Raw genomic sequence first — 27,652 nt, 5'->3', positions numbered from 1 at the left:
CACGCACACACTCTCTTGTAAATCCCACTGACAGGGACACCATCTCTGTCCACATACACTCTCGCTTACCTTCTGCTCGCTCATCAAAGTCCTCGTCACCCTCCTCGGAGGCCACAGAGTAGTCCGAGTTGTTGTCCGATTGGTCATCCTGCCAATCTGCTTAGAGACAGAAGAGACACAGGGAGCAATTTCAGTACACAGTCCAGAAACTTATTTGAACTTATTTTTTTAACCCTCCCATTGTCCTAGGGTCAAAATGACCCGCCACTGTGTTGAACCAACTTTATTTATTTTTTATTTTTGTGGGATCATTTGTGAGAAGGAGGCAGTGAGACTTTAAAGAAAGTATCACTGCCGCCTCCTCACAAATGATCCCAAAAATATAAAAATTAAATAAAGTTGGTTCAACACAGTGGCGGGTCATTTTGACCCTAGGACAACGGGAGGGTTAAATATTAAACATTCAAAGAGGGGGAGAATATTCTACAAGGAAATGGACTTTGAGTGAAAGGTTGACAAAACAGACCAAGTACAGAGAGCTAGAAGGAAACCATTGTTACAGATATGGGGGTGATGTGTCTCAACTTGCCTACACACGATAAACATACACGCAGTGCCTGAATGGGAGTAGCTGACAAACCACATGGGACTTTGGTTAAGCTAGTATGTCTATAGTTAGCAAGCAAGGAAAGATGCACCGGTTCCCAACTCAAAAGAGGGAAGGGGTACAAAAACAGACCATGTATGCACAACATACAACCCCAATTCAGTCATACACGCCTACTCATTCTTCCATCTCTTCGGGTACTACAATAAAAGAGTGCTAAGTGCCATATTTTGTGGGGGCGATGGCCGGCATTTTCTTCCTCTTGGTGAGAAGCCTGAGATCATGGTGGCCTTACAATGCATTGTGGGTAGAGTAGTTCACCATTGCAATGCATTGTATTCAGGCGTCAGAAGTTAAGGAAAGCTGTCATTCCAATATAAAAAAAAAGGACTTGAACAGATATCTGCTCATCATATGTAATTATTGTTGGGGATAGAAGATCACTAACATATCTGAAGATTTACCAGACTTTCTGAGGTTTGACAGAGAGCATTGCTGAAGAGAATGCAAATTGGATGAAAATTCAAAATTGCCAATACAACTGTGACAGAAAGAGGCATGCCTCATGCAGGAGGTAAATTATAATCAAACCAGCACCTGACACCACTCTGTTACTAAGACTTCACCAGTGACGCTCACACCCACCTCCACATACAGGTACATACCTCCATGCTCCTACACATCGCATACCTCCATGCCTTTCCTCGCTCTCTCACATGCACACATCCACGAAAGTTGGGGGGGGGGGGGGGAGACACACAAAAACGTGTAAGTAAATAAATAATGGCGTTGGCGCTTCTTGTTGTTACCCCGTCTACTACCTCGGTCCTCCTGGGAGCCGTCGTTGTAGTTGACCTGCTTGCGGATGCGCTTGCCCTTGCCCAGGTTACGGGCCAGGTCCTCCTGCTGCTGCTCATAGTGGTGCCTGAGCAGCTTCTCCCAGTAGTCTGGGTCTACACTCTCCTCCTGCTTGATGATCTCTCTCTGTACTTCCTCCTCCTGAGGGGGGCCAAGAGCGAAGGAGGAAGGGAATGGAGAGAGAGAGAAGGGCGAAGGTTATTCATTGATCAAGTGTGCCGTGTCAAATTAGACACACACACAACGTCTGGGCTACAACAAAGAGTCAACCTTCTAAAAACTTTCAAAACCTTCAAAAAAACACACTTACCGGCTCCTCCTCGTCCTTGACCACGTACTGGGCCACCTTGAAGGAGCCGAGGTACTCATTCATGCTCCCGATCTCAGTTTCCTCTGGGGTTTCGGACTCCTGGTTCCTGTCCAGCAGTCTGTCCACCGCCATGTCATCATAGTGGATCACCTGGCTGTCCTCCTCCTTGTTCTCACCTGGGGGACATTACCATGACATTATGAACATGCTCCATGTAAACATTATCAGAACATGTTCTAAACATTATCATGTAAGGCAGGGTTTCCTGAACCCCCCCCCCCCCTCGGTGCACATTTAGTTTTTTGCCCTAGCAATACACAGATGATTCAAATAACCAACTCATCAAGCTTTGATTATTTCAAGCAGCTGTGTAGTGATAGGGCAAAAACCAAAACGTGCACCCGGGGGGGGGGGCCCAGGACAGAGTTTCCCTGATGTAAGGGATAATCAACGAGGGGCTATGCGTTCTATGGAAAATAATGAACGACGTGGAAGGTGTGTTCGCGTAATTTTTCAGAGAACGCATAGAGCCCCGAGCTGATTATCCCTTTTATACAATTTCTATAATTTAACAGATTTGCTGCTAGAAATGTGTTCATTTGCCGGTAGGAAAGTGTTCAACATCCACTAAAGTAGCTAGCAAGTTTACTAGATAGCTACAGTAGTTGCCGTGGTAACCAAACAGACTTGCTAGTTTAGCTAACCAAACCATCAGTCCTAGCTTGCCATAATGAAAATTGAATTCAACAATGCCAATGTTTTCAATTCGACTTTTGCTTTCAAAAGCAGCTCAAACATAGAACATGTAAGAATGAACTATAGCCATTGAATTCTACCGTGCAAATATACTGTGCATTATAGGGAAATAATGCCCTTCAAGCCAATCAGAAACAAGTATTTAACAATACCATGGTTTAATTAAGCAATAAGGCCCAAGGAGGTGTGGTATATGGCCAATATACCATGGCTAAGGGCTGTTCTTAGGGACGACGCAACGCGGAGTGCCTGGACACAGCCCTTAGCCGTGGTACATTGGCCATATATATCACAAACCCCCGAGGTGCCTTATTGCTATTATAAATTGGCTACCAACGTAAATTAGAGCAGTAAAAAATAAATGTTGTCATACCCATGGTATACGGTCTGATATACCACGGCTATCAGCCAATCAGCATTCAGAGCTCGAACCACCCAGTTTGTAAAACGTTATAATGAACGCGTTATAAACATTGTCATAACCTTATCTCAAACCAGATCTGTTCTAAACATCTTCACATCATTATGATGTTTTTAATCTCTGTTTACCCAGAATTAAAACCTTGTGTAAGTTGGTTAGATGCTCCATTATGTTCTGGGGGGAGACATCTTAGAAATGTTGAACATTTCACCTAATAAGCACTAACAAGTAATAAACAACAAACTATCAGCTTATTTGACTGTTCGTATCTGCTGGCCTTTGCTCGTTTTCTGTTCACCTGCAACACGCTTCCAGTAACCTGCTGTGGGTAGGTAACAAAAACAAAAAGAGGACATTTCGTTTGCTCACTTTAATATTTGCAAGCCAACTGACTGGTGATTTGACAGATGAACAACAACTATCCACTCCATCCATCCCTCATCCCTCCATCCATCCATCCATGTTTACAGCAGCGGGACTTTATTTTTTTACCTTCTTTGTCCCCCTTTCCAAGCTCGTCCTTGAACAGTTCCTCTGTGCCGAACTTGAGGATGTCGTCCAGCTCCTGTTTGGACATGGAGCCCGTCTTGGAGCCCAGACCAGGACGCACCACCAAGTGGGTCAACATCATCTTCTTCTTGGCAACCTGGAGAGGGAGAGAACATGGACGTTTCAATGCCTGCACTGACTTTCTTTCAGCCAATTTAGGCCATAGAAATGAGTAGAGCTGACAGACAAGGCTCTGTTTCACACACAACATTCATTGGATCCATCAACAAAGTGTCATTTCTATGATACAGATTTGTGATTTGTTGTGTTACATTTTACATTTTAGTCATTTAGCAGACGCTCTTATCCAGAGCGACTTACATGAGCAATTAGGGTTAAGTGCCTTGCTCAAGGGCACATCGACAGATTTTTCACCTAGTCGGCTCGGGGATTAGAACCAGCGACCTTTCGGTTACTGGCACAACGCTCTTAACCACTAAGCTACCTGCCGCCCATGTTACGTTGTGTATAGGTCATTGTGATGTTGCAGGAGAGGTGACAGCCTCTTTACCTGAGTGATCCTCTCCTCCACAGAGGCCTTCGTGACAAATCGGTAGATCATCACCTTCTTGTTCTGCCCGATACGGTGAGCTCTGCTGAATGCCTGAGATGAGGAAGAGAAACTGTATGAACCTTTCATTCTTGATGGAGGACAAGGAAATGGTAATGGCCCAATCCCCAAATCGACCGCTAAACACGTGTGGAGATCTGATTGGATTCGACAGGTGTAAGCAATATGGTAATAGCTCCACCTTGCCCTCTGATAGGCTAGGTGGAAGTTTCACCATATTGCTTAAACAAATCAAATTCACTAAGTGCATAGGACAGAGGGCTTGATTTGGCATTGGGCCTATGTGTGATGGTTCCAAGTGTGATACCTGGATGTCGTTGTGAGGGTTCCAGTCTGAGTCGTAGATGATGACGGTGTCGGCGGTGGCCAGGTTGATACCCAGACCTCCAGCTCTTGTCGAGAGCAGGAAGGCAAACTGGAGCGCTCCCGGAGCTAGGGAACAAACAGATCAACCACTCAAATCACTCAGACCAATCACTATACATACATACAAAAGTATGTGGACACCCCTTCAAATTAGTGAATTTGTCAATTTCAGCCACACCCCTGGCTGACAGATGTATAACATCGAGAACACAGCCATGCAATCTCCATAGAAAAACATTGGCAGTAGAATGGCCTTACTGAAGAGCTCAGTGATTATCAAAGTGGCTCCGTCATGGGATGCCACCTTTCCAACGAGTCAGTTCGTCAAATTTCTGCCCAGCTAGAGCTGCCCCGGTCAACTGTAAGTGCTGTTATTGTGAAGTGGATACGTCTAGGAGCAACAACGGCTCAGCCGTGAAATGGTAGGCCACACAAGCTCACAGAACGGGAACACAGAGTGCCGAAGCTCGTAAAAATCGTCTGTCCTCGGTTGCAACACTCATTACCAAGTTCCAAACTGCCTCTGGAAGCAACGTCAGCACAATAACTGTTCGTCTTGAGTTTCATGAAATGGGATTCCATGGCCAAGCAGCCGCACACAAGCCTAAGATCACCATGCGCAATGCCAAGCGTCAGCTGGAGTGTTGTAAAGCTTGCCGCCATTGGACTCTGGAGCAGTGGAAACTTGTTCTCTGGCGTGATGAATTACACTTCACCATCTGGCATTCTGATGGACGAATCTGGGTTTGGCGGATGCCAGGAGAACACTACCTGCCCCAATGCATAGTGCCAACTGTCAAGTTTGGTGGAGGAGAAATAATGGTCTGAGGCTGTTTTTTTAATGGTTCGGGCTAGGCCCCTTAGTTCCAGTGAAGTCAATGCCCCCGTGCACAAACTAGGTCCATACAGAAATGGTTTGTTGAGATCTGTGTGGAAGAACTTGACTGGCCTGCACAGAGCCCTGACTTCAACCCCATCAAACACCTTTGGGATGAATTGGAACGCTGACTGCGAACCAGGCTTAAATCGCCCAACATTAGTGCCTAACCTCACGAATGCTCGTGGATATATTTAAGCAAGTCCCCGCAGCAACGTTCTAACATCTAGTGGAAAGCCTTCCCAGAAGAGTGGAGGCTGTTGTTATAGCAGCAAAGGGGGGAGCAACTCCATATTAATGGCCAAGATTTTAGAATGAGATTATCGACGAGCAGGTGTCTACATACATTTGGTCATGTAGTGTGACATACATACCATACACACAAAAGTTGACACCTACTCATTCAAGGGTTTTTCTTTATTTTTACTATTTTCTACATTCTAGAATAATAGTGAAGACATCAAAACTATTACATAACACATATGGAATCATGTAGTAACCAAAAAGTGTTAAACAAATATTTGACATTCTTCAAAGTAGCCCCCCTTTGCCAAGATGACAGCTTTGCACACTCTTGGCATTCTCTCAACCAGCTTCATGAGGTAGTCACCTGGAATGCATTTCAATTAACAGGTGTGCCTTGTTAAAAGTTAATTTGTGGAATTTCTTTCCTTCTTAATAGGTTTGAGCCAACCAGTTGTACTGTGACAAGGTAGGGGTGGTATATAGAAGATAGCCCTATTTGGTAAAAGACCAAGTCCATATTATGGCAAGAACAGCTCAAATAAGCAAAGAGAAACGACTGTCCAACATTACTTTAAGACATGAAGGTCAGTCAATACTACATGATTCCATATGTGTTATTTCATAGTTTGATGTCTTCACTATTATTCTACAATGTAGAAAACAGTAAAAATAAAGAAAAGCTCTTGAATGAATAGGTGTGTCCAAACTTTTAACTGGTACTGTATATATACACATACACACAAATACATAGATTGAGATTGCTGCACGACGCTCCTCAGCTCGACATCAACAACAACACTGGGGGTAAGGCGGTCAGTGGCGCTGTTCCCCCCTACTGCAGAATCCATCTTTAAACAACTAAAGCCAGATATAAACTATGTAGAAAAGGACATATATATTTTGTATTAATATAATCTTTGAGAACTAACCAAAATAAAAGCTAGACAGTCAGGGATAATAAAAAAATCCTACAACTATGGAGGGATTGCAACGAAGATGCATAACTTCCCATGAAGCACTGTGTTATCGCTGGTTTTCTTAAGACGATAGTAACTTTAGATTACATGCACCCACAAGAATAAACCAGTGATTTAGCTGAAACCTTCAACAATGTCAAGTCTACTGCAGTGGTTTTACATCACTTTCCCCAAAAATCAGGAGCTCCCATTTACTGTGTTAGATACCACAGTAAAACTACAGTATCAGTCCTATTCACCTTGGTAGATACCACAGTAAAATGCAAGGAAGACTACAAGTTAACCCCGAAATCAGCTTTAGGGAGAAGTCATAAGGTGACCAATAATGGTTGCAATTGCCATGGCGATAATCTAGTGGCCATCCATGGTTGCAATAGGCCCTATGAATTCAGGAGTATGAATTTTGTTATTATGTTGAGCATAAAAACACAGCATTAGCCATCACAAAATGCATAGAATTGCAGGAAATTTGCTTTAAAAACTGCAACGTTATCTCTCAGCACCTTGGCAAAATGTATAGAATTGTAGGAAATTCTCTTTAAAACTGCAAAAAATGTCTCAGCTCCATGGAAACTCAGCAAAAAAAGAAACGTTCCTTTTTCAGGACCCTGTCTTTCAAAGATAATTTGTAAAAATCAAAATAACTCCACAGATCTTCATTGTAAAGGGTTTAAACACTGTTTCCCATGCTTGTTCAATGAACCACAAACAATTAATGAACATGCACCTGTGGAACGGTCGTTAAGACACTAACAGCTTACAGGCGGTAGGCAATTAAGGTCACAGTTAGGAAAACTTAGGACACTAAAGAGGCCTTTCTACTGACTCTGAAAAACACCTAAATAAAGATGCCCAGGGTCCCTGCTCATCTGCGTGAATGTGCCTTAGGCATGCTGCAAGGAGGCATGAGGACTGCAGATGTGGCCAGGGCAATAAATTGCAATGTCCGTACTGTGAGACGCCTAAGACAGCAGCGCTACAGGGAGACAGGATGGACAGCTGATCGTCCTTGCAGTGGCAGACCATGTGTAACACCTGCACAGGATCGGTACATCCGAACATCACACCTGCTGGACAGGTACAGGATGGCAACAACTACTACCTGAGTTACACCAGGAACGCACAATCATCAGTGCTCAGACTGTCCGCAATAGGCTAAGAGAGGCTGGACTGAGAGTTTGTAGGCCTGTTGTAAGGCAGGTCCTCACCAGACATCACCGGCAACAACGTCACCCATGGGCACAAACCCACCGTCGCTGGACCAGACAGGACTGGCAAAAAGTGCTTTTCACTGACTAGTCGCGGTTTTGTCTCACCAGGGGTGATGGTCGGATTCGCGTTTATCGTCGAAGGCATGAGTGTTACACCGAGGCCTGTAGTCTGGAGCGGGATCGATTTGGAGGTGGAGGGTCCGTCATGGTCTGGGGCGGTGTGTCACAGCATCATTGGACTGAGCTTGTTGTCATTGCAGGCAATCTCAACACTGTGCGTTACAGGGAAGACATCCTCCTCCCTCATGTGCTACCCTTCCTGCAGGCTCATCCTGACATGACCCTCCAGCATGACAATGCCACCAGCCAAACTGCTCGTTCTGTGCGTGATTTCCTGCAAGACAGGAATGTCAGTGTTCTGCCATGGCCAGCGAAGAGCCCGGAACTCAATCCCATTGAGCACGTCTGGGACCTGTTGGATCGGAGGGTGAGAGCTAGGGCCATTCCCCCCAGAAATGTCCGGGAACTTGCAGGTGCCTTGGTGGAAGAGTGGGGTAACATCTCACAGCAAGAACTGGCACATCTGGTGCAGTCCATGAGGAGGAGATGCACTGCAGTACATAATGCAGCTGGTGGCCACACCAGATACTGACTGTTACTTTTGATTTTGACCCCCCCCCCCCCCCCCTTGGTTCAGGGACACATTATTTCATTTCTGTTAGTCACATGTCTGTGGAACTTGTTCAGTTTATGTCTCAGTTGTTGAATCTTGTTATGTTCATACAAATAATTTACACGTTAAGTTTGCTGAAAATAAACGCAGTTGACAGTGAGAGGAAGTTTCTTTTTTTTTGCTGAGTTTAGAATTGCAGTAATGGCTTAAAAATACAACAAATATATCTGTACCACCCAGCTGGGGAGTTTCTTGCCAAGGGACCGGAACAAATTCAGTCGTGCCGACCACCACCTAAGCCCCTTTTTGATCCAGAAATAACCCTGCTTTCTACATCAACTATTATCTATATCAATCACTTTCGATATCAAACAATGATGGGATATATACACCTAAAGACTCAACTATATAATATACACTCTACTATATCACTGTGTATACAGCCATTTCAGAGTGTGAATGAGGAAGTCAGTGTTGGGTGAGCCTCACCATTGAATCTGTCTATGGCCTCCTGTCTCATGCCCCCGGTGATGCTTCCGTCGATACGCTCGTACTTGTAGCCCTCGTTCTCCAGGAAGTCCTCCAGCAGGTCAAGCATCTTGGTCATCTAATACAGAGGGAGTGAATGGGCGGTGATTAAACAAAGTTGATGCAAGAGGCAAAATCATTTTCAATCTATAAAATAATCTACAAGGGTAAGCAGTGTCCATGTGTGTGTCTGTGTGCTTTTTGTATCGATAAGTGTCTCCAAGACCTTTGAAATGGTTGAATCCTTCTAGATGTAATGTGATTTGTGGATTTAAATAAAGTTTTTTTAAATGTGTGTGTTGGGTAACTAACCTGAGAGAAGATGAGAACTCTGTGCCCTCCGTCTTTCAGCTTCCTCATCATCTTCTGCAATAGAGTCAGTTTCCCGGCAGACTTAGTGAGGGCGCTGCCGTCGTACATTCCATTGGGCATCTTTGGGGCTTCCTATTTGGGGGGGGGGGGGGGAACCAATCAAGAGTCAGAGCCTCAGTTATATAAAGTCTTACAGCAAAAGACTACATAAGTTACAACTGCTAGATGCAAACAGTATCGAAGACTGCGTATACACAATGAATGCCTCCCCCCCCACTTATCCATAACAACATTGGTATGTGGGTTGTACCATGGCAGCCACAGGAAAGAGGTAGGGGTGATTGCAGCACTTCTTGAGGTCCATCACTACATTGAGCAGGGATACTTGGTTTCCACCACTTCGCGTGTTCAGGGCCTCAAAGTTACGGGTGAGGATGAATTTGTAGTACTTCCTAAAAAGATAAAGACAATAAGAAAATCAACATTTAATACCACTTCCCCAGTCCAATTATATTGTAAAGTTCTCATGATTTGAGTATCTCAAGGGAAGATTGTGTTTAATTAAGTAAAGTCTATGGAAGATAACTAATCATTCTAACTATATATATTTGACCACATCACACCTTTTAGCCAATATAATTGGCTTACCACTATTCAATTTACCCCTTCACTACACCTTATCCCTCCCACTATACCACGTTCACTCACTTCTGCATGGGGCTGAGCTCCACCCTGACGATGAGCTCCGTCTTGGAAGGCATGTGTTTGAAGACGTCAGCCTTCAGTCTCCTGAGCATGTGGGGTCCCAGCATGTCATGCAGCTTCTTGATCTGGTCCTCTTTGGCGATATCAGCAAACTCTTCCAGGAAACCCTCCAGGTTACTACACAGAGAAAGGAAGATGCAGGAAAGGAAGTAAAGGTTAACTCTATAATAACTGGTCTAAGATGTGTGGGGTGTGATACAGGTGATGTGAAGTGGTTGTTGGGATTGAGTGGGAAAGTATGGGGAGTAATGCGGTCAGATTGTGTATACACACACACCTGAATCTCTCTGGCGTGAGGAAGTTGAGGAGGTGGAACAACTCTTCCAGGTTGTTCTGTAGAGGTGTACCGGTCAGTAGCAGCTTGTGCTGGAGAGGATAGTTGTTCAGCACCCTAAAGAACTGGAGGAGAGAGAGAGAGAAAAACAGTGTTACTCAACAAAAAAAGGCACACTTTTGTATTTCTCAATGGTACCTTCAGCCATACCAGCTTAGGTAGAGTTTCATTGTACTTAATACAATCAGGATATCCAAATAATGAGAAATAGAATTTGGGATGCCTCAATACCCTTATACTTCCAAATGGATATTTTTCCTGAATAAGGGAATATGTTGCACAAAACAGGTAAACTACCTCCATAGCACAAGCTCTTTAAACCTTCACCATAGACAGGTTATAGGAGTCATCAACTCTAATCTCTCACCTTGGACTGGTTGTTTTTGAGCCTGTGGGCCTCATCGACCACCAGACAGGCCCAGTCTATGGATCCTAGGATGGCCATGTCGATGGTGATCAACTCATACGACGTCAGCAGCACATGGAACTTCACAGATGAGTCTTTCTGCATGACCACAACGGGGGGGACGGTTAAAAATGTGACACACACCAGCATATCATTGAAGGAGTGAGCTTATCGTGACATATTGACACAGCTAGTATTTCCTTACTTCAACAGAATACCAACTTTAGAACTGTCGTTTATCAACAAAGTACATTTTATCAGTTTTCATTTTAACACATTTTCCCCATCATTCTCACCTTCATCTTAGAAGCTCTCTTGCCTCCGCGGATGGCATTGTTCTCGAAGGAGAACTCATTCTCTCTGATGACAGCTCTGCTGTCCTTGTCTCCTACGTAGGTCACCACGTACATGTCCGGGGCCCACATCTCAAACTCTCTCTCCCAGTTAATGATGGTGGACAGGGGGGCGCTCACCAGGAACGGGCCCTTGGAGTGACCCTATGAGGGGGAAAGAACATTTTTTAATTAAAATAAGATAATTTGTATGGGTGGCCCCAGTTGGAATCGAACCCAGTACCCTTGGTGTTGCCAGTGCCATGCTCTACCAACTGAGCCACAGCTAATTTAATAAAGAAATATCATTTTTCATGTAACATTCATAGATCTATAATTCTAATGTAAATAAATGGTGTTGTCAAAGGCATTGCATTCTACACTCCAACCAATAGGTGGCAGTAGTCTCCATGTGATCACCCCCCCCCCCCCCCAAGAGGGTTGACACAAAGCTCAAGCTTAATGTCGTCAGATTTCACCTGATTTATACAAAATGGCTGGCCTGGTATTGGCCAATAAGGCTGCCAAGGGAGCTATATGCCAAGTTGGCATTTCTAAATCAGTTTCGCTTTAACTAATGGCTACCACAACAACAACAAAAACACGTAAACAATGACATTTATCAACAAATAAAAAGTTAGAAGCTATAGTTAACATTTGAAAGGTCAAATTGAAAGTTATTAACTCTAATACATGCACGTTCACCCCCATTCTCCGTCACACACATACCTCTTTGTAGAGTGAGTAGAGGAACACGGCAGTCTGCACAGTCTTGCCCAGACCCATCTCGTCAGCCAGGATAGTGTCTGTGCCCTGTGCCCAGGAGAAGCGCAGCCAGTTGAGACCCTCCAGCTGGTAGGGGTGCAGGTTGCCCCCCGTACTGTCCAGGTAGTCAGGCTGCCGCTCAAACTTGATGGTGGGCTGAAGAGGGGGGAGATGGAGAAGTTAGTTACTGTTGAAGTCAAGACACACTATGCAGTAAATATGCAACATACGGGGTTTATGTGATTGGCACAACTTAGAGCTGCAGAAGAGGCTAAAAGGCAATTTTAACAGTAATATACTGAAACAATTTATGATGATCAGGAATACCTTATAAATCAAGAGAAACCATATCTCTGATAAAAGACATAAGACTCCAATAAAAAAGTTACAACTCCACTTACATCAACGACAGGGTTCTCAGGAGGCCGGTCCAACCTCTTCGTCTTGCCTTTCACCTTCATCTTCTTCCCTGGTTTACCCTCATCACCCATCATCAGCTCCCTGAAACAAACAGAGAATATTGTTACCCTCGTAAACAGACAAAGGGAGAAAGAAGAAACTCCTTAATTTCATCTACGCAATATAGAGGTGGCGGCAATAGTGCATTAGTTACCTGTGGTTCCAGTACTGCATTCTGAAGATGTCGAACTCTGGGATGTCCATGTCCTCGGCCTCCCAGGTGGCCTGGTCGTAGGGCAGGTCTTTCCACTTGATGAGGTAGTGGACGTTGTTCTTCTTGTCCTGACTGCAGCGCACAAACAGGCAAAACTTGGGTGTTGAAAATGACATCTGGTAGGTATTCGCAACTGATTGGTTAAAATTATTGCTTTGACCAATGGCAGATTTGCACCATGAGGAGAAACCCTTCAACTGACAAACACATGCAGAGGTAATCATGTGTGCGGGAGTTCTCCTTTCCATCGACTTGACACTATTTACAAAGTGTACGACTATAACTGTATGGCCTTGCAACTAAAAATCTGCTGCCATTTTGGAAATGTTATCTCTCAAATGAGACTAAAATACATTTGAATCACATTTAGGAGCCAGTCCTTGATTCTTGTCTGACCTGTGGTTAAGGATGCGGTGAATCATCATCCAGGCTATCTTGATGCCGAAGCGGTAGTACTTCTCCTCCATCTTGGCGTAGAGCGGGTCCTTGGCCTTCCTCTTGGTGCTCTTTTCCTCATCCCCCTCACCAAAGTCTATTGAAGGAGGCTCGTCCATGTCATTCTTCCTCTGGTAGTTCCTGAACATCACCTGACAGTGCAGCTCCAACTAGGAAGAGGGGAAAGGGTGGGTGAAAGGGGGAAGTGTGTGTGTTCTCGAACGTGGGTCTAACATTAAAGCTCTTCTTTAATCAATTTGAGTGAGAAAGAAGTGTGTCTTTGTTTGAACGCTTTTGTTTGTTTCAGTGTGCGACTGAGAAGCGAAAATAAGATCTGCAACAAGCCAACTGAGGGTAGGTGTGTATGATTGCGATTGCCTGTAAAGTAGCGGCCAAGCGTAAATCTTTAATACATGCCTGTGTGTGTATGTGCGTACATACCTGCAGCTCAGACACCCAGGAGCAGTGCCAGTAGGACATGTTGCTCCATTTGGCGAAGAACTCCCTCTCAGGGCGCCCGGCCAGAGGGGCGGGGTCGGGCTGATCAGCCGGGAGGTCTGGGGGGCGGGGGATGGGCGTGGGCGGAGGGGGGTCGCCCCAGCGCCACGTCAGAATCTTCTGCACCTTGCCCTTCATGGGTGGACACTGAGGAGAAGAGGGGAGAGTCAATGAATAGGTCAAACGTTTTTAAACCATTCACTTTTCATGACAAACTGATCATAATGGCATGGTGAAAATGCCTTGTCTACAGATAAGCTAGGTAATGTTACATTGCATTCAACCATTTAGTAGTTTGGTTTTCCCATACACTATCCAAGAGGGTATGAGCTAGGTTTCAATTTGGGAAGTTAAATATATGACCCGTTAGAGAAAGCTGGGCATATGTCGCATGTCACTACTTCACAGGAGAGGCATTTGAACGGTAAAAAATATGTTTTCATCATAATGCATTTTTTTTGCAGAAATGCCTTCTTTAACATGTGAACTTTCATGTGCCTTAATAACAAACCAGTATGTAATCTGTAAAAATAAATAAAATGTGAAAATCACAGTTCGCTGAGCTGGGCAGTTGCATTCCGCTGTTACAGTAATGTTGTTTGCCAGTTTGTCATGTTTAACTAGCTAGCTACCAAAAACAGCCACAGGGCATTTTAGTACAGTTGTAGCAGTCAACAGGCTATATTTTTCTGGAATTTGTCTTTCAGCATAAATCTGCTCTCCGCCACCAGTAAAAGGAGATGATTGAGGGTGAACAAGCAACACTTCAGGTATTTTGTCTTTGTACTTTGAGTTTATTGCTTGGACTTGGGGTCAATGAATGTTATTGCTGGTATGCAAGGTTTTAATCTTGTCTATTTTTGTCTGCTTTCCTCCTTTACAGCTTTAATTGTCTGGAGCCTGGTGTTGTTGTGGCCAAGGAGCTTTCACTCAGCTGGAACCAGGTTTCAGCTGCGGTGCAATGTTGACACCCTTCCTTCCAGAGATGTGAAAGCATCCCCCGGCAAACATATTTCTGAGAAGATCAGGACTTTTGAAAAACATGCGTCCTCCGAAACGCGACCCTGCCAAGCCGCACTGCTTCTTGACACACTGCTCGCTTAACCTGGAAGCCAGCAGCACCAATGTGTCGGAGGAAACACTGTCCAACACTTGACCGAAGTCAGCTTGCAGGCACCCGGCCCGCCACAAGGAGTCGCTAGAGCGCGATGGGACAAGGAAATCCCGGCCGGTCAAACCCTCCCCTAACCCGAACGACACTGGGCCAATTGTGCGCCTCCCGGTCACGGCCGGCTGTGACACAGCCTGGGATCGAACCGGGGTCTGTAGTGACGCCTCAAGCACTGCAATGCAGTGCCTTAGACCGCTGCACCACTCGGGAGGCCTTGCTCAAAGGATCTTATGATATAGGCCTAGGTCTAGATCGTTTTTACCTAAGTCTTTATGTGTTAAGTGTCTCCTAAATTGTAGGCTACTACCTTTAGCACTTGATGTAGCTGGTTGAAATATTTTGTGTTTCTTAAGCACTAACTCACTGCTTTAGCACATGGCCACATTCGCATGTGTTCCAATGTGAATTCTTTAAGAGATGGGTGGGTCAGTCTAAGGCTTTAGAGGGTGTGAACGATGCTACATGGGTGTAGACAAAGAACAGCACAGTAGCTGTTCAATGTGAAAGATGATCTTTATTATACAACAACAGACAATACTGTAATTGTTTTCTTAATGGGGAGTCCATTTTGGCAATTTGGTGAAAGTACCCCTTTTCTAAATATGTTTCCCAAGGATTCATGTAGAGCAAGTGTGAAAATCACAGCAAAATGTTTGATGCCCTTTTCTCCTAAATGGGGTTATATGTTCATTCACTTTTAAAGCAGCTTTACTTCCTCATGTTTCCCCCAACTACAGTGTATGATATGCCATTTTGAAGCTCGGAGTCTGTACACCATTTCAAATTCTGGAACATAAGACTGAAAAGAGACGGTGGGTCACAAATTCACTTTCTGTAACTGTCTGTGCCCCATGTCAATCACCCTCTGGGTCACACCCCATTGGTTCACTCACAGTGCAGCGGGGACAGATCCACTCTCCGTTGGGGATCTCAGGCAGGGGTGGGTTGAGACAGTGGATGTGGTAGGAGGAAGGACAGGAGTCGCAGCAGAGCAGCTCGCCACCGTCCTTACACACCCTGCAGAACTCCATGTGGTGGTCGTCCTCCTCTGGCTCGGCCTCCACCTCCTCCTCCTCTTCTTCTTCTGAGCCCTCCTCCCGCGCCTCCCACTGTTTGCCCTCCTTCTCCTGTGGATGGGAGAGGGAAGGGGTTAATGTGAATGGTAGTAGAGCAACAGGAAAGGGTTAACTGGTTGAATGGTAGGGGAGCAAAGCCAGTTATGCACTGGAGCTATTTGAGCGCAAATAGTACCAGCATATACCATAGTACTACTAGCTAGTAGTTTATGATCATTGATTAATGGTGGTCAATATGAATAGTTCCTCGTTACCCTCGACAATTTCCTCAGACTTTTTTCGTCACGCCGACTGGCCAGACATTCTTGTTGACTGACCAGTACCATATTGCCCCCGTCACTTACTCCACAGAGCCATTGATTGCCTTAGTAAAAGGTGTCACTCACGCAGTGCGGGCAGCTCCAGGTCCCCTCTGGGGCGTTCTCCATGTCGGGGTCCAGACACACCATGTGGTAGGCCCTGGGACAGGTGTCGCACAGAATGATCTCCCCTCCCTGCTGGCACACCTCACAGTAGTCCTGGTGGTCCGTCTCATAGCCGTCACCATCCTCCTCAACTGGAGAGAGGGAATAAGAGGAGAGAAGTGGGCGAGAGCAATTCAAACTACAATGAACAAAAATATAAATGCAACATGAAACAATTTCAAAGATTTTACTGACTTACAGTACATATAAGGAAATCAGTTAATTGAAATAAATTCATTAGGCACTAATCTATGGATTTCACATGACTGGGAATACTGATATGCATCTGTTGGTCACAGACACCTTATCTGGTGTGACCACCATTTGCCTCATGCAGCGCGACACATCTCAAATCAAATGTTATGTCACATGCGCCGAATACAACAGGTGTAGACCTTACCGTGAAATGCTTACTTACAAGCCCTTAACCAATGCAGTTCAAGAAATAGAGTTAAGAAAATATTTACTAAATAAACTAAAGCAAAAATATCAAATCAAAAAGTAACAAGAAAATTACATAACAATAACGAGACTATATACAGGGGCTACCAGTACCGAGTCAATGTGCGGGGGTACAGGTTAGTCGAAGTAATTTGTAAAGTGACTGTGCATAGATAATAAACAGCGAATAGCAGCAGTGTAAAAACAAAGGGGGGTGGTGGGGATCAATGTAAATAGTCCTGGTGGCCATTTGATTAATTGTTCAGCAGTCTTATGGCTTGGGGGTAGAAGCTGTTAAGGAACCTTTTGGTCCTAGACATGGCGCTCCGGTATCGCTTGCGGTGCGGTAGCAGAGAGAACAGTCTATGACTAGGGTGACTGGAGTCTTTGACCATTTTTTGGGCCTTCCTCTGACACCGCCTAGTATATAGGTCCTGGATGTCAGGAAGCTTGGCACCAGTGATGTACTGGGCCGTACGCACTACCCTCTGTAGCGCCTTATGGTCAGATGCCGTGCAGCTGCCATACAAGGCGGTGATGCAACCGGTCAGGATGCTCTCGATGGTGCAGCTGTAGAACTGCTTAAGGATCTGAGGACCCATGCCAAATCTTTTCAGTCACCTGAGTTTGAAAAGGTTTCATCATGCCCTCTTCACAACTGTCTTGGTGTGTTTGGACCATGATAGTTCGTTGGTGATGTGGACACCAAGGAACTTGAAATTCTCTACCTGCTCCACTATAGCCCCATCGATCGATGTTAATGGGGGCCTGTTCGGCCCTCCTTTTCCTATAGTCCACGATCAGCTCCTTTGTCTTGCTTACATTGAGGGAGAGGTTGTTGTCGTGGCACCACACTGCCAGGTCTCTGACCTCCCTATAGGCTGTCTCATCGTTGTCGGTGATCAGGCCTACCACTGTTGTGTCGTCAGCAAACTTAGTGGTGTTGGAGTCGTGCTTGGCCACGCAGTCGTGGGTGAACAGGGAGTACAGGAGGGGACTAAGCACGCACCCCTGAGGGGCCCCCGTGTTGAGGATCAGCGTGGCAGATGTGTTGTTGCCTACCCTCACCACCTGGGTGCAGCCCGTCAGGAAGTCCAGGATCCAGTTGCAGAGGGAGGTGTTTAGTCCCAGGGTCCTTAACTTAGTGATGAGCTTTGTGGGCACCATGGTGTTGAATGCTGAGCTGTAGTCAATGAACAGCATTCTCACATAGGTGTTAATTTTGTCCAGATGGGAAAGGGCAGTGTGGAGTGCGATTGAGATTTCGTCATCTGTGGATCTGTTTGGGCGGTATGCGAATTGGAACGGGTCTAGGGTTTCCGGCATGATGGTGTTGATGTGAGCCATGACCAGCCTTTCAAAGCACTTCATGGCTACTGACATGAGTGCTACGTGGCAGTAATAATATAGACAGGCTACCTTCGCTTTCTTGGGCACAGGGACTATGGTGGTCTGTTTGAAACATGTAGGTATTACAGACTCGGTCAGGGAGAGATTGAAAATGTCAGTGAAGACACTTGCCAGTTGATCCACGCATGCTTTGAGTACACGTCCTGGTAATTTGTCTGGCCCTGCGGCTTTGTGAATGTTGACCTGTTTAAAAGGTCTTGCTAACATCGGCTACGGAGAGCATGGTGGTCTCATGCATGCTTCAGTGTTGCTTGCCTTGAAGCGAGCATAAAAAGGCATTTAGTTCATCTGGTAGGCGCACATCTCCTTTCATAGAGTTGATCAGGCTGTTGATTGTGGCCTGTGGAAAGTTATCCCACTCCTCTTCAATGGCTGTGAGAAGTTGCTGGATATTGGTGGGAACTGGAACACGCTGTCGTACACATTGATCCAGAGCTTCCCAAACATGCTCAATGAGTATGCAGGCCATGGAAGAACAGGGACATTTTCAGCTTCCTGTAATTGTGTACAGATCCTTGCGACATGGGGCTGTGCATTATCATGCTGAAACATGAGGTGATGGCACAGATGCCTGCCCATACCATAACCCCACCACCACGGGATACTCTGTTCACAACGCGGACATCAGCAAACTGCTCGCCCACACGATGCCATACACACTGTCTGCCATCTGCCTGGTACAGTTGAACCCGGGATTCATCTGTGAAGAGCACACTTCTCCAGCGTGCCAGTGGCCATCCAAGGTTAGCATTTGCCGACTGAAGTTAGTTACAACACCGAATTGCAGTCAGGTCAAGACCCTGGTGAGGACAACGACTACGCAGATGAGCTTCCTTCCCTGAGACAGTTTCTGAAAGTTTGTGCAGAAATCTTTCGGTTGTGCAAACCCACAGTTTCATCAGTTGTCTGGGAGGATGGTCTCAGAAGAAGACGGATGTGGAGGTCCTGGGCTGGCAGGTTACACGTGGTCTGTGGTTGTGAGGCCGGTTGGACGTTCTGCCAAATTCTCTAAATCCACGTTGGAGGTGGCTTATGGTAGAGAGTTGAACATTCAATTATCTGGCAACAGCTCTGATGGACATTCCTGCAGTCAGCATGCCAATTGCATGCTCCCTCAAAACGTGAGACATCTGTGGCATTGTGATGTGTGGGATCTTTTATTTCAGTTCATGAAACATGGGACCAACACTTTACATGTTGCATTATAATTTTGTTCAGTACAGATACGGCACATTTCCGGAACAAAATTTACCCAAAAGAGGAATGCCTTTTCAACATGTTGTTTGACAAGCACCCTTAATGAAATACCAGTAATGCTATAACACTTGAGCTGTTTTATATATTGTGAGGAACGCTCATTATAATCATAATGTATGGTCGAAAATAACCATTTTATAAAGTGTTGTAGAATTAAACATTACGGAATGCGCAGTTTTTTTTGCCTCTCCCTTTTACTGTGTAGGTGGAGTACTTCATATGCAATTGAATTTAGGAAACATTTCAAATCTCCTGGCCGATATGTATCAACGCGCTGACGGAAGAGCTTGTCTAATATTAAATTTTAATATGCCATTTAGCAGACGCTTTTATCCAAAGCGACTTACAGTCATGCGTGCATACATTTTTTTTTGTGTATGGGTGGTCCCGGGGATCGAACCCACTACCTTGGCGTTACAAGCGCCGTACTCTACCAGCTGAGCTACAGAGGACCACTACTGAATGCATCAGCGGGTGTCAAACTATTTAAAAAGGAAGAAGATGCTGGATACTGCCCTCATGAAAGCAATCTTCTAGTGACGCAGTAAGACTGAGTGGTACTGACTGAGTCATGGCAAATTGGACATGCATACGTGCACAAACTACAGCTGTGGGGTCTAGCATCTCAAGACCACTTTTTATTGGGCTGGAGAAATACTGTATCACAGCCATGGGAGAGAGACACACCTGCAGAGTACTGACCCTTCTTCTTCTTGGGCTTGATCTTGGGCTTCTTGGAGCGGCTGCTGCGGCTGTTGGAGCCGTCCGACACGGACACACTGTTCATGCTGGCGTCGTCAAAGTCACTCTCCACGTCGGGCTCATCCTCCTCACTCTGATAGGAACACACACACAGAGAGCGAGAGAGTGAAAGGTTAGGAACTTCCTTTTCAGGAGAAATGTGTCTCTAGGTTGAAGGCATCTATACCAAATGACAAATGTCTTCCTCGTCAAGAAACTCAAAATGAGCGAGAAAGAGGTGACTAAACAGTAAGGCTGGGAATTGCCAGGGACCTCACAATACAATATTATATAATGATACATATCGTATCTGCACCTAAGTATTGCGATTCTCACGATTCTATTTATTGCGATTCGATGTTCCAAACATATTGCTCACCATGTCTGCTGCAGAGGGACAAGAGAGCCATGAGAAAACAAGTTTGATCAGTCATGGAAATAAAAGTGCTGAAAAATTGGCTCCATATGTAAAAAGAAGATGGCGAACAAGCTATGAAGGAAAAATACTAGAGTTGTGATGGAGGTAAAAGCCAACTATTGCAAAAATAATACTGCGATATTGTCAAAATGATACATTGTGAAAAATAAATCATAATGTAACTATTTTTCCCTCCATCACTAAGCAGGTGCAAGGGGAGAGAATGAGAGATAGAAATGGTTGCAAATGGGGGACATGTAGACAGAGCGAGAAACGTGACAAAGGAGAAGGAAGAGAAAAAGAAAGTGAAAGCACTTACCGAGGAGCGTTTTCTCTTGCTGTTGAAGCCTCCTAGTTTGATCTTGAGCGGAGCCACCTTCTTTGTAGCCACTTTCTTCTTCTCTGCGGGCTTGGGGGTCGGCTTGGACTTCTTACGAGCATTTGGACCTTTGCCCTCTTTGGTCTTGGCCTTTTTCAGAGGCGGGGCAGGCGGTAGCTGGGGCTCGGCGACCGGGGCGGGTGCGGGAGTGGGAGCGACCTCCGCCACCATGCTGTCCACGGCAGCAGAAACGTTGGCGGCAGCCAGGGCGGCATTGGCCGCGGCGGAGCCTCTCAGGGGGTTGTTGGTGCTGAACTCACGCCACTTGGCACCCAGTACCATCATCATCTTGGACACTGCGATCTTGGGGTTCTTGGCCGCAATGAGGGGTCTGAGGGAGCGATGGGGTGGATGGTGAGTAATGAGGCCAAAAAAAGACGAGATCAGGGTGAGCAATAGTTTAAGAGCAAATGGGGGTTAGAAAGAGATAAAGCTTAAAATACAATTCATGCCGCAAGCATTGATAAGGACAATCTCGTTACCTGACATATTGGCTGAAGGCCTTGTAGTTGGTGAGGGAGCGGTAGTCCTCTTCGCTGAAGACGTGGTCAATGTCCTCCATTCCCCAGTCATCCAGGAGCTGTGACGACGTCTTTGGCTCCTAGATGAGACAATTCAACATGAAAGTTGGCGTAAAAGTGGTTATTTTCCAGTCTTTTCCATACTGACTGGACTATTGTGGTGGGACTATTTCTTGCCCTCTGAGTGGTGCCATTGTGTTCAATAGCTACTCGGTTATTTGAAGCCGCATACAGTTATACCATGTTCTTGCCTTGACAATGACTGTGTGTCATTGCATACAGTGAGGGAAAACAGTATTTGATCCCCTGCTGATTTTGAACGTTTGCCCACTGACAAGGACATGATCAGTCTATAATTTTAATGGTATGTTTATTTGAACAGTGAGAGACAGAATAACAACAAAAAAATCCAGAAAAACGCATGTCGAAAATGTTATAAATTGATTTGCATTTTAATGAGGGAAATGCAAAAACATGACTTAGTACTTGGTGGCAAAACCCTTGTTGGCAATCACAGAGGTCAGACGTTTCTTGTAGTTGGCCACCAAGTTTGCACACATCTCAGGAGGGATTTTGTTACACTTGTCTTTGCAGATCTTCTCCAAGTCTCCTGAGTGGCGCAGTGGTCTAAGGCGCCGCATCGCAGTGCTAACTGTGCCACTAGAGCTCCTGGTTCGAATCCAGGCTCTGTCGCAGCCGGCCGCGACCGGGAGACTCATGGGCGGCGCACAATTGGCCCAGGGTAGGGGAGGGAATGGCCGGCAGGGATGTAGCTCAGTTGATAGAGCATGGCGTTTGCAACGCCAGGGTTGTGGGTTCGATTCCCACAGGGGGCCAGTATAAAAAAAATATATGTATTCACTAACTGTAAGTCGCTCTGGATAAGAGCGTCTGCTAAATGACTAAAATGTCATGTAAATCAGTAAGGTTTCGAGGCTGACGTTTGGCAACTCAAACCTTCAGCTCCCTCCACAGATTTTGTATGGGATTAAGGTCTGGAGACTGGCTAGGCCACTCCAGGACCTTAATGTGCTTCTTCTTGAGCCACTCCTTTGTTGCCTTGGCCGTGTGTTTTGGGTCATTGTAATGCTGGAATACCCATCCACGACCCATTTTCAATGCCCTGGCTGAGGGAAGGAGGTTCTCACCCAAGATTTGACGGTACATGGCCCCGTCCATCGTCCCTTTGATGTAGTGAAGTTGTCCTGTCCCCTTAGCAGAAAAACACCCCCAAAGCATAATGTTTCCACCTCCATGTTTAACGGTGGGGATGGTGTTCTTGGGGTCATAGGCAGCATTCCTCCTCCTCCAAACACGGCGAGTTGAGTTGATGCCAAAGAGCTCGATTTTGGTCTCATCTGACCACAACACTTTCACCCAGTTCTCCTCTGAATCATTCAGATGTTCATTGGCAAACTTCAGACGGGCCTGTATATGTGCTTTCTTGAGCAGGGGGATCTTGCGGGCGCTGCAGGATTTCAGTCCTTCACGGCGTAGTGTGTTACCAATTGTTTTCTTGGTGACTATGGTCCCAGCTGCCTTGAGATCATTGACAAGATCCTCCCGTGTAGTTCTGGACTGATTCCTCACCGTTCTCATGATCATTGCAACTCCACGAGGTGAGATCTTGCATGGAGCCCCTGGCTGAGGGAGATTGACAGTTCTTTTGCGTTTCTTCCATTTGCGAATAATCGCACCAACTGTTGTCACCTTCTCACCAAGCTGCTTGGCGATGGTCTTGTAGCCCATTCCAGCCTTGTGTAGGTCTACAATCTTGTCCCTGACATCCTTGGAGAGCCCTTTGGTCTTGGCCATGGTGGAGAGTTTGGAATCTGATTGATTGATTGCTTCTGTGGACAGGTGTATTTTATACAGGTAACAAGCTGAGATTAGGAGCACTCCCTTTAAGAGTGTGCTCCTAATCTCAGCTCATTACCTGAATAAAAAGACACCTGGGAGCCAGAAATCTTTCTGATTGAGAGGGGGTCAAATACTTATTTCCCTCATTAAAATGCAAATCAATTTATAACACTTTTGACATGCGTTTTCTGGAGTTTTTTGTTGTTATTCTGTCTCTCACTGTTCAAATAAACATACCATTAAAATTATAGACTGATCATTTCTTTGTCAGTGGGCAAACGTACAAAATCAGCAGGGGATCAAATACTTTTTTTCCCTCACTAAGTGCAATTACCACTACCAGGCACCCTAGTGGTAGTCTACTCTTATATACAGCTAGATATTACAGGTAGCTCATTCAATCACTTTCTGTGGAGCTATTAAATGGGTTTTAGTTGCATAATTACAATTCAATTAACACCATGAAATATTATTTGGTTAACTTTAATACCGTCCCCCCTCCACAACTCTCCATCCTCAAACTAAACTCTTACCGAGCTATCGTCATCATCGTCCTCATCCTCCTCTTCCTCAGGTTCAGGGTCCTTCCTCTTGTCCTTTCCTCCGCCGTTTCTGTCAGTGCTGGTGCTGCTCCTCTTCTTCTCCTTGGAAGTGCTCCCCCTGTTTTTCTTCTTCTTCTTCCCCGGGTTGTAGTCGCTGCCCTCGCTGTCCGAGTGGGGCACCGCTCGCTCCTCATCTCTGTCCACCTCTGGGGTCTCCATGGCCTCGGGGGAGCTCATAGGCACATCCTGGAGGGGACACAGGGTGGTTATGAGTAAGCCTACTGTCTTCCGACAGGTAGCGTGTCTCTGCTGCGCTATCTGATCTGAGACAATGGGGTCCCTGAACCAGTCCTCTGGAAAGGATGTAAAAATATACAATATAGTATTTTACCTGCCTTCTTGGTCTACAAGCTAATGTTTGAGTTTTGGGCCAATTGACCAACAAACAAGACATGGTGCATCCCAAGAATGTACAAATATGATAAGAGACGTGGTCATATCACAGTAGCCTACCTCTCTGCGAGAGTTACGCCTCTTGCTACTTTTGCTCTCCCGGCTCTTTTTGGCCTTCTTCTTTTTCTTCACCTTCGGGGCCTCGCTCTCTGACATCTCCTCCTCATCTGCAATGAGATCAGAGACACAGCTTAATCGCATGACCCTGGATATAGACGTGTGTATGTCTGTTTTTCTCTCAAATTCAAAGACAAAAACATTAATTGCACTTTTCTTCCCATACCATTGCCTAAAACTCAATGACAAAAGAGCGGTTTCTTTTGGATTGCATTTTTGCAAAAGTGAAAACATAATTGCAAATCAACCCATAATAATGTGCATTAATGCAATAGAGAGAAATAGTAATGGCGTCTTTTTGTAGGCACCAACTTCGCCATGGTTCGTCAGACAAAGCCTATGGGGAAATTAATGACGTTTTTGTAGGGATTTTTGAATAAACACAAAAAATAAGGTCTGTGGTAAACACAGGTTTATGAGATCTTATACGTTTTGTTCTATGAGATAATCTTCAGCTTTTTAAGCATTTATGTCATAAAAAAAAAAAAAGCACATAAAGGCTTCATAATTCATAAAGGTCATGTTAACCGACATATCTCATAACAAAACGTGTAAGATCTCCTAAGCATGTGCTTACAGTCATTTTCGGCGTTTATCCCATAACCCCATTCTTTACCCATAGGAACGGCTGAACGAAGCAAAGGTAACTCATTTCCGGTTTTTAGAATTACAAGCTGGCGAGCTCGCTCTACCATGTCCCCCCCCCCCCCCCCCAATAACTGTAACGAAAAATGTCAATTCAATAGCCCAGGTATCCCCCTTTCCCTTTCCTTGCAATCTTGGTAGCTGCAAAGTCATATGGAATGGAGTTCAAAGCCTATTATGTAATTACTCATGGTACATTTAAGCAAATGGCTGTTGGCATTGAAATCAACACCAAGTAGCCACGGTCTGACATGTGATAAGCTGTCTGTAGGTCAAAATGAGGGGGGCTGAATGACCAATTATATGCCATGTCATCATTATCTGGGTTAGGTTCAATTCCAGTTAGCCCAATTCCAGAATGTGATGTCCCACAAAAGACGCCTCTTCCAAGTAATTATTTTTATTTGAGTAAGGGTATGGTCAATGATTTCCACATGTGAGAGGTTTGAAAGCAAAGAAAATAAAAATCACTAGCTATGCTAATAGAATCTGTTACCAAAATAAATCATTCATTCATTTTAACTTTGATTATTTTCTGTAAATGAATTCGAGGGGTTGCATACTTATATTAGCTAGCTACTATCTAAAAGGTGGCCTAGCGACGCCTGTTGTGTTTAAAATCAGAAAATTCCATCGCCTTAACTTTCCCCCTCAAAGATTCTAATGGAATATGCATTGCCGTCATATCCGAACCCGTCCGTTGTTGTGTAAACAAAGTAGCCAGCTAGCCTAACGGGTTTTATTGTACTTCCAACTATTGTACGATTGCTAGCTATATATGTACAATTCCGTTACCGTAACATTTTCCAGAACGGTATAGATGAATGACAGCATTTATTTCTACCACGCAAAGCGGCGCTACCAACCACCCGATAGAGGAGGAGAAAGCCACCGTCGTCATCTGCCATCTTTCAAGCTAACTGGCTGGCTCCATCTTGTCATCCGCACGTAAAAATACCGGTAATATTTGCTAGGCCGCAAGAATATGCCGGTGGGTCGGCATGATTTTAGTAGCTCAAAGTTTAAGTTGTGTCAGTTGCTTAGGTATGGAAAAACATCTGGCCGTTTTGCGAACTGAAATGTAAAAAGGCAAGCAATCCAACAACTGAAACAAAACGTTAACTAGCTAGCATTGTTAGCACACGCAAGCTAGGCTAACGTTAGCTTCGGCCAGCTAGCTTGCCAGGCTAGCTTCTGGCCAACTAGTTAGCTAACAAGCTAGTCACTCAGTTAACCAGCCAACAGTTTAGCGTAGACTGGTGTCCATTGTTCCAGCAACTTACTTTAATGAGTTAAACACTTTTCCATAACTATTTGGCCAGCTACATAAGAAATTGTGACATTACTGCTAGCAAACTAGAGCCAAGTTAGCTAACCATAATAACCAGCCAAGTTAGCTAACCATAACCATCATCAACTAGCTTAACGTTATTACCAGTTAGCTACAGTAGCTATCCATAGATTTGTGGTTTACTCGATACACAGGCATAAACGGTCTATTTGGCTCAGTTCTACGATTAAGTCGCATTATTTACATAAAGTACAGCACATTTTGATAAATCAATTTCGTTGCAATGAATAGGTAACGTTAATGTGTTGTAGTGATCCTACCTTGCATTAGAGACCGATCCTCTGGGGCTCCAAAATCATTCCTATCGTCTTCGCTTCCAGACATAATGCTAGCTAACTTTAAATTTAGTTAGCTAACTAGCTAAATAAAGTTTTAAAATCCGTTTTGCCTCCCGAGTTCTGTCCGAGTCTTCAGTCCGTCCAGGTCGGCAAGGAGGTGGAAATAAAAAGAAAACAGAAGTGAATATTCTGAACTGATTTCGTTTATTGAACAATATAAATACATAAACTGCCTCAGTAGGTAAAATATAACTTCTGGTGTCAATTGTTTCAACCAGCACTAGGCCACTCAAGATTATCAGCCTTTCAATCTATGCGTAGTCTCACTAGCTACATATAGCTAGTTAGCCATTTGACATGCCATCATCGTGCGGCTAGCTTGCTACTAGTTTTCCGTCCCACACTTGGTTAGTTAGCCCGCTAACGTTAGCGCACACCGGCTAGGTTCAGAAGCACAATTCACCTAATCGTCCCAAAACATAACTATCAATAAATGACTAACTTCAATTTGTTTAATTTCGATAACAAAGGTCTGTCACAAATACATTTAGAAACAATGCAACAAACTACAGTAACGTTACTCACAAGTTGAATGATTCCACTGTTTGAAAACAGAAACAACGAAACCGTATGTTTGCCTTTCAACCGTTTTTCTTTTTGGGTTACAATAACTAGCTAGTTCCAATAATTAAAATGCAGTCTTTTTTTCTTATGTTGCCCGCCGTTGCACACGACGTCTCCCTCTCTCGCACTAAACACCCGCGCACGCACACACACAAAGAGATCAGGGGGGCAGACATCCCATAATAACCCCACACACGTTCACCCCTCCCCCACTCTGCATAGTTACCTTGCAATGTACAGACCATAATAATCCACCTCCCTCCTCCCTCACATGCAGTCTCTTCCCCATTCCTCCATGCCCCCCCTAGCAACCATCGTTACTATGGAAACACTCACCCCCCCCACACCCCCACCAACATCCCATAATAATAATGAGCACAGTCACTGACATCCCACAATAAGCATAACTCCAAAAAGAGAGAGAGGGATGAAAA

At 45.0% G+C, this 27,652-nt stretch overlaps 1 protein-coding gene across 16 annotated transcripts in view; it reads right to left on the bottom strand.

The window, feature by feature from the left end:
* LOC311132786 (chromodomain-helicase-DNA-binding protein 4-like) overlaps window positions 1-27,364 on the bottom strand; it is a 31,919-nt gene extending 4,555 nt beyond the window's left edge. For 4 of the 16 annotated variants that reach the window (XM_084166109.1, XM_084166118.1, XM_084166113.1 and 1 more), the window contains exons 1-28: window positions 27,180-27,364; window positions 26,577-26,724; window positions 24,264-24,370; window positions 23,742-23,996; window positions 21,310-21,428; window positions 20,768-21,158; window positions 19,977-20,124; window positions 16,104-16,273; window positions 15,535-15,768; window positions 13,414-13,617; window positions 12,934-13,142; window positions 12,478-12,609; window positions 12,266-12,365; window positions 11,829-12,020; window positions 11,064-11,264; window positions 10,729-10,866; window positions 10,305-10,426; window positions 9,971-10,144; window positions 9,573-9,714; window positions 9,263-9,394; window positions 8,912-9,029; window positions 4,380-4,504; window positions 4,013-4,105; window positions 3,445-3,598; window positions 3,251-3,274; window positions 1,776-1,951; window positions 1,417-1,606; window positions 70-159 (exon numbers count right to left, since the gene is read on the bottom strand). In XM_084166109.1, the coding sequence (XP_084022235.1) occupies window positions 70-159; window positions 1,417-1,606; window positions 1,776-1,951; window positions 3,251-3,274; window positions 3,445-3,598; window positions 4,013-4,105; window positions 4,380-4,504; window positions 8,912-9,029; window positions 9,263-9,394; window positions 9,573-9,714; window positions 9,971-10,144; window positions 10,305-10,426; window positions 10,729-10,866; window positions 11,064-11,264; window positions 11,829-12,020; window positions 12,266-12,365; window positions 12,478-12,609; window positions 12,934-13,142; window positions 13,414-13,617; window positions 15,535-15,768; window positions 16,104-16,273; window positions 19,977-20,124; window positions 20,768-21,158; window positions 21,310-21,428; window positions 23,742-23,996; window positions 24,264-24,370; window positions 26,577-26,640 (4,204 nt within the window). In that variant the 5' untranslated portion in view covers window positions 26,641-26,724; window positions 27,180-27,364. The remainder of the gene's footprint in view (window positions 1-69; window positions 160-1,416; window positions 1,607-1,775; window positions 1,952-3,250; window positions 3,275-3,444; window positions 3,599-4,012; window positions 4,106-4,379; window positions 4,505-8,911; window positions 9,030-9,262; window positions 9,395-9,572; window positions 9,715-9,970; window positions 10,145-10,304; window positions 10,427-10,728; window positions 10,867-11,063; window positions 11,265-11,828; window positions 12,021-12,265; window positions 12,366-12,477; window positions 12,610-12,933; window positions 13,143-13,413; window positions 13,618-15,534; window positions 15,769-16,103; window positions 16,274-19,976; window positions 20,125-20,767; window positions 21,159-21,309; window positions 21,429-23,741; window positions 23,997-24,263; window positions 24,371-26,576; window positions 26,725-27,179) is intronic. The other 12 variants (XM_084166123.1, XM_084166110.1, XM_084166115.1 and 9 more) reach the window with 8 other exon arrangements.
* Window positions 27,365-27,652: the final 288 nt, after the last annotated feature.

This window comes from Coregonus lavaretus (assembly GCF_964263955.1).
Source record: "Coregonus lavaretus genome assembly, chromosome: 7".
Lineage (NCBI taxonomy): Eukaryota > Metazoa > Chordata > Actinopteri > Salmoniformes > Salmonidae > Coregonus > Coregonus lavaretus.
Note: the sequence above shows the minus strand (reverse complement) of the source record. Positions and strands in the feature narration are given on the sequence as shown.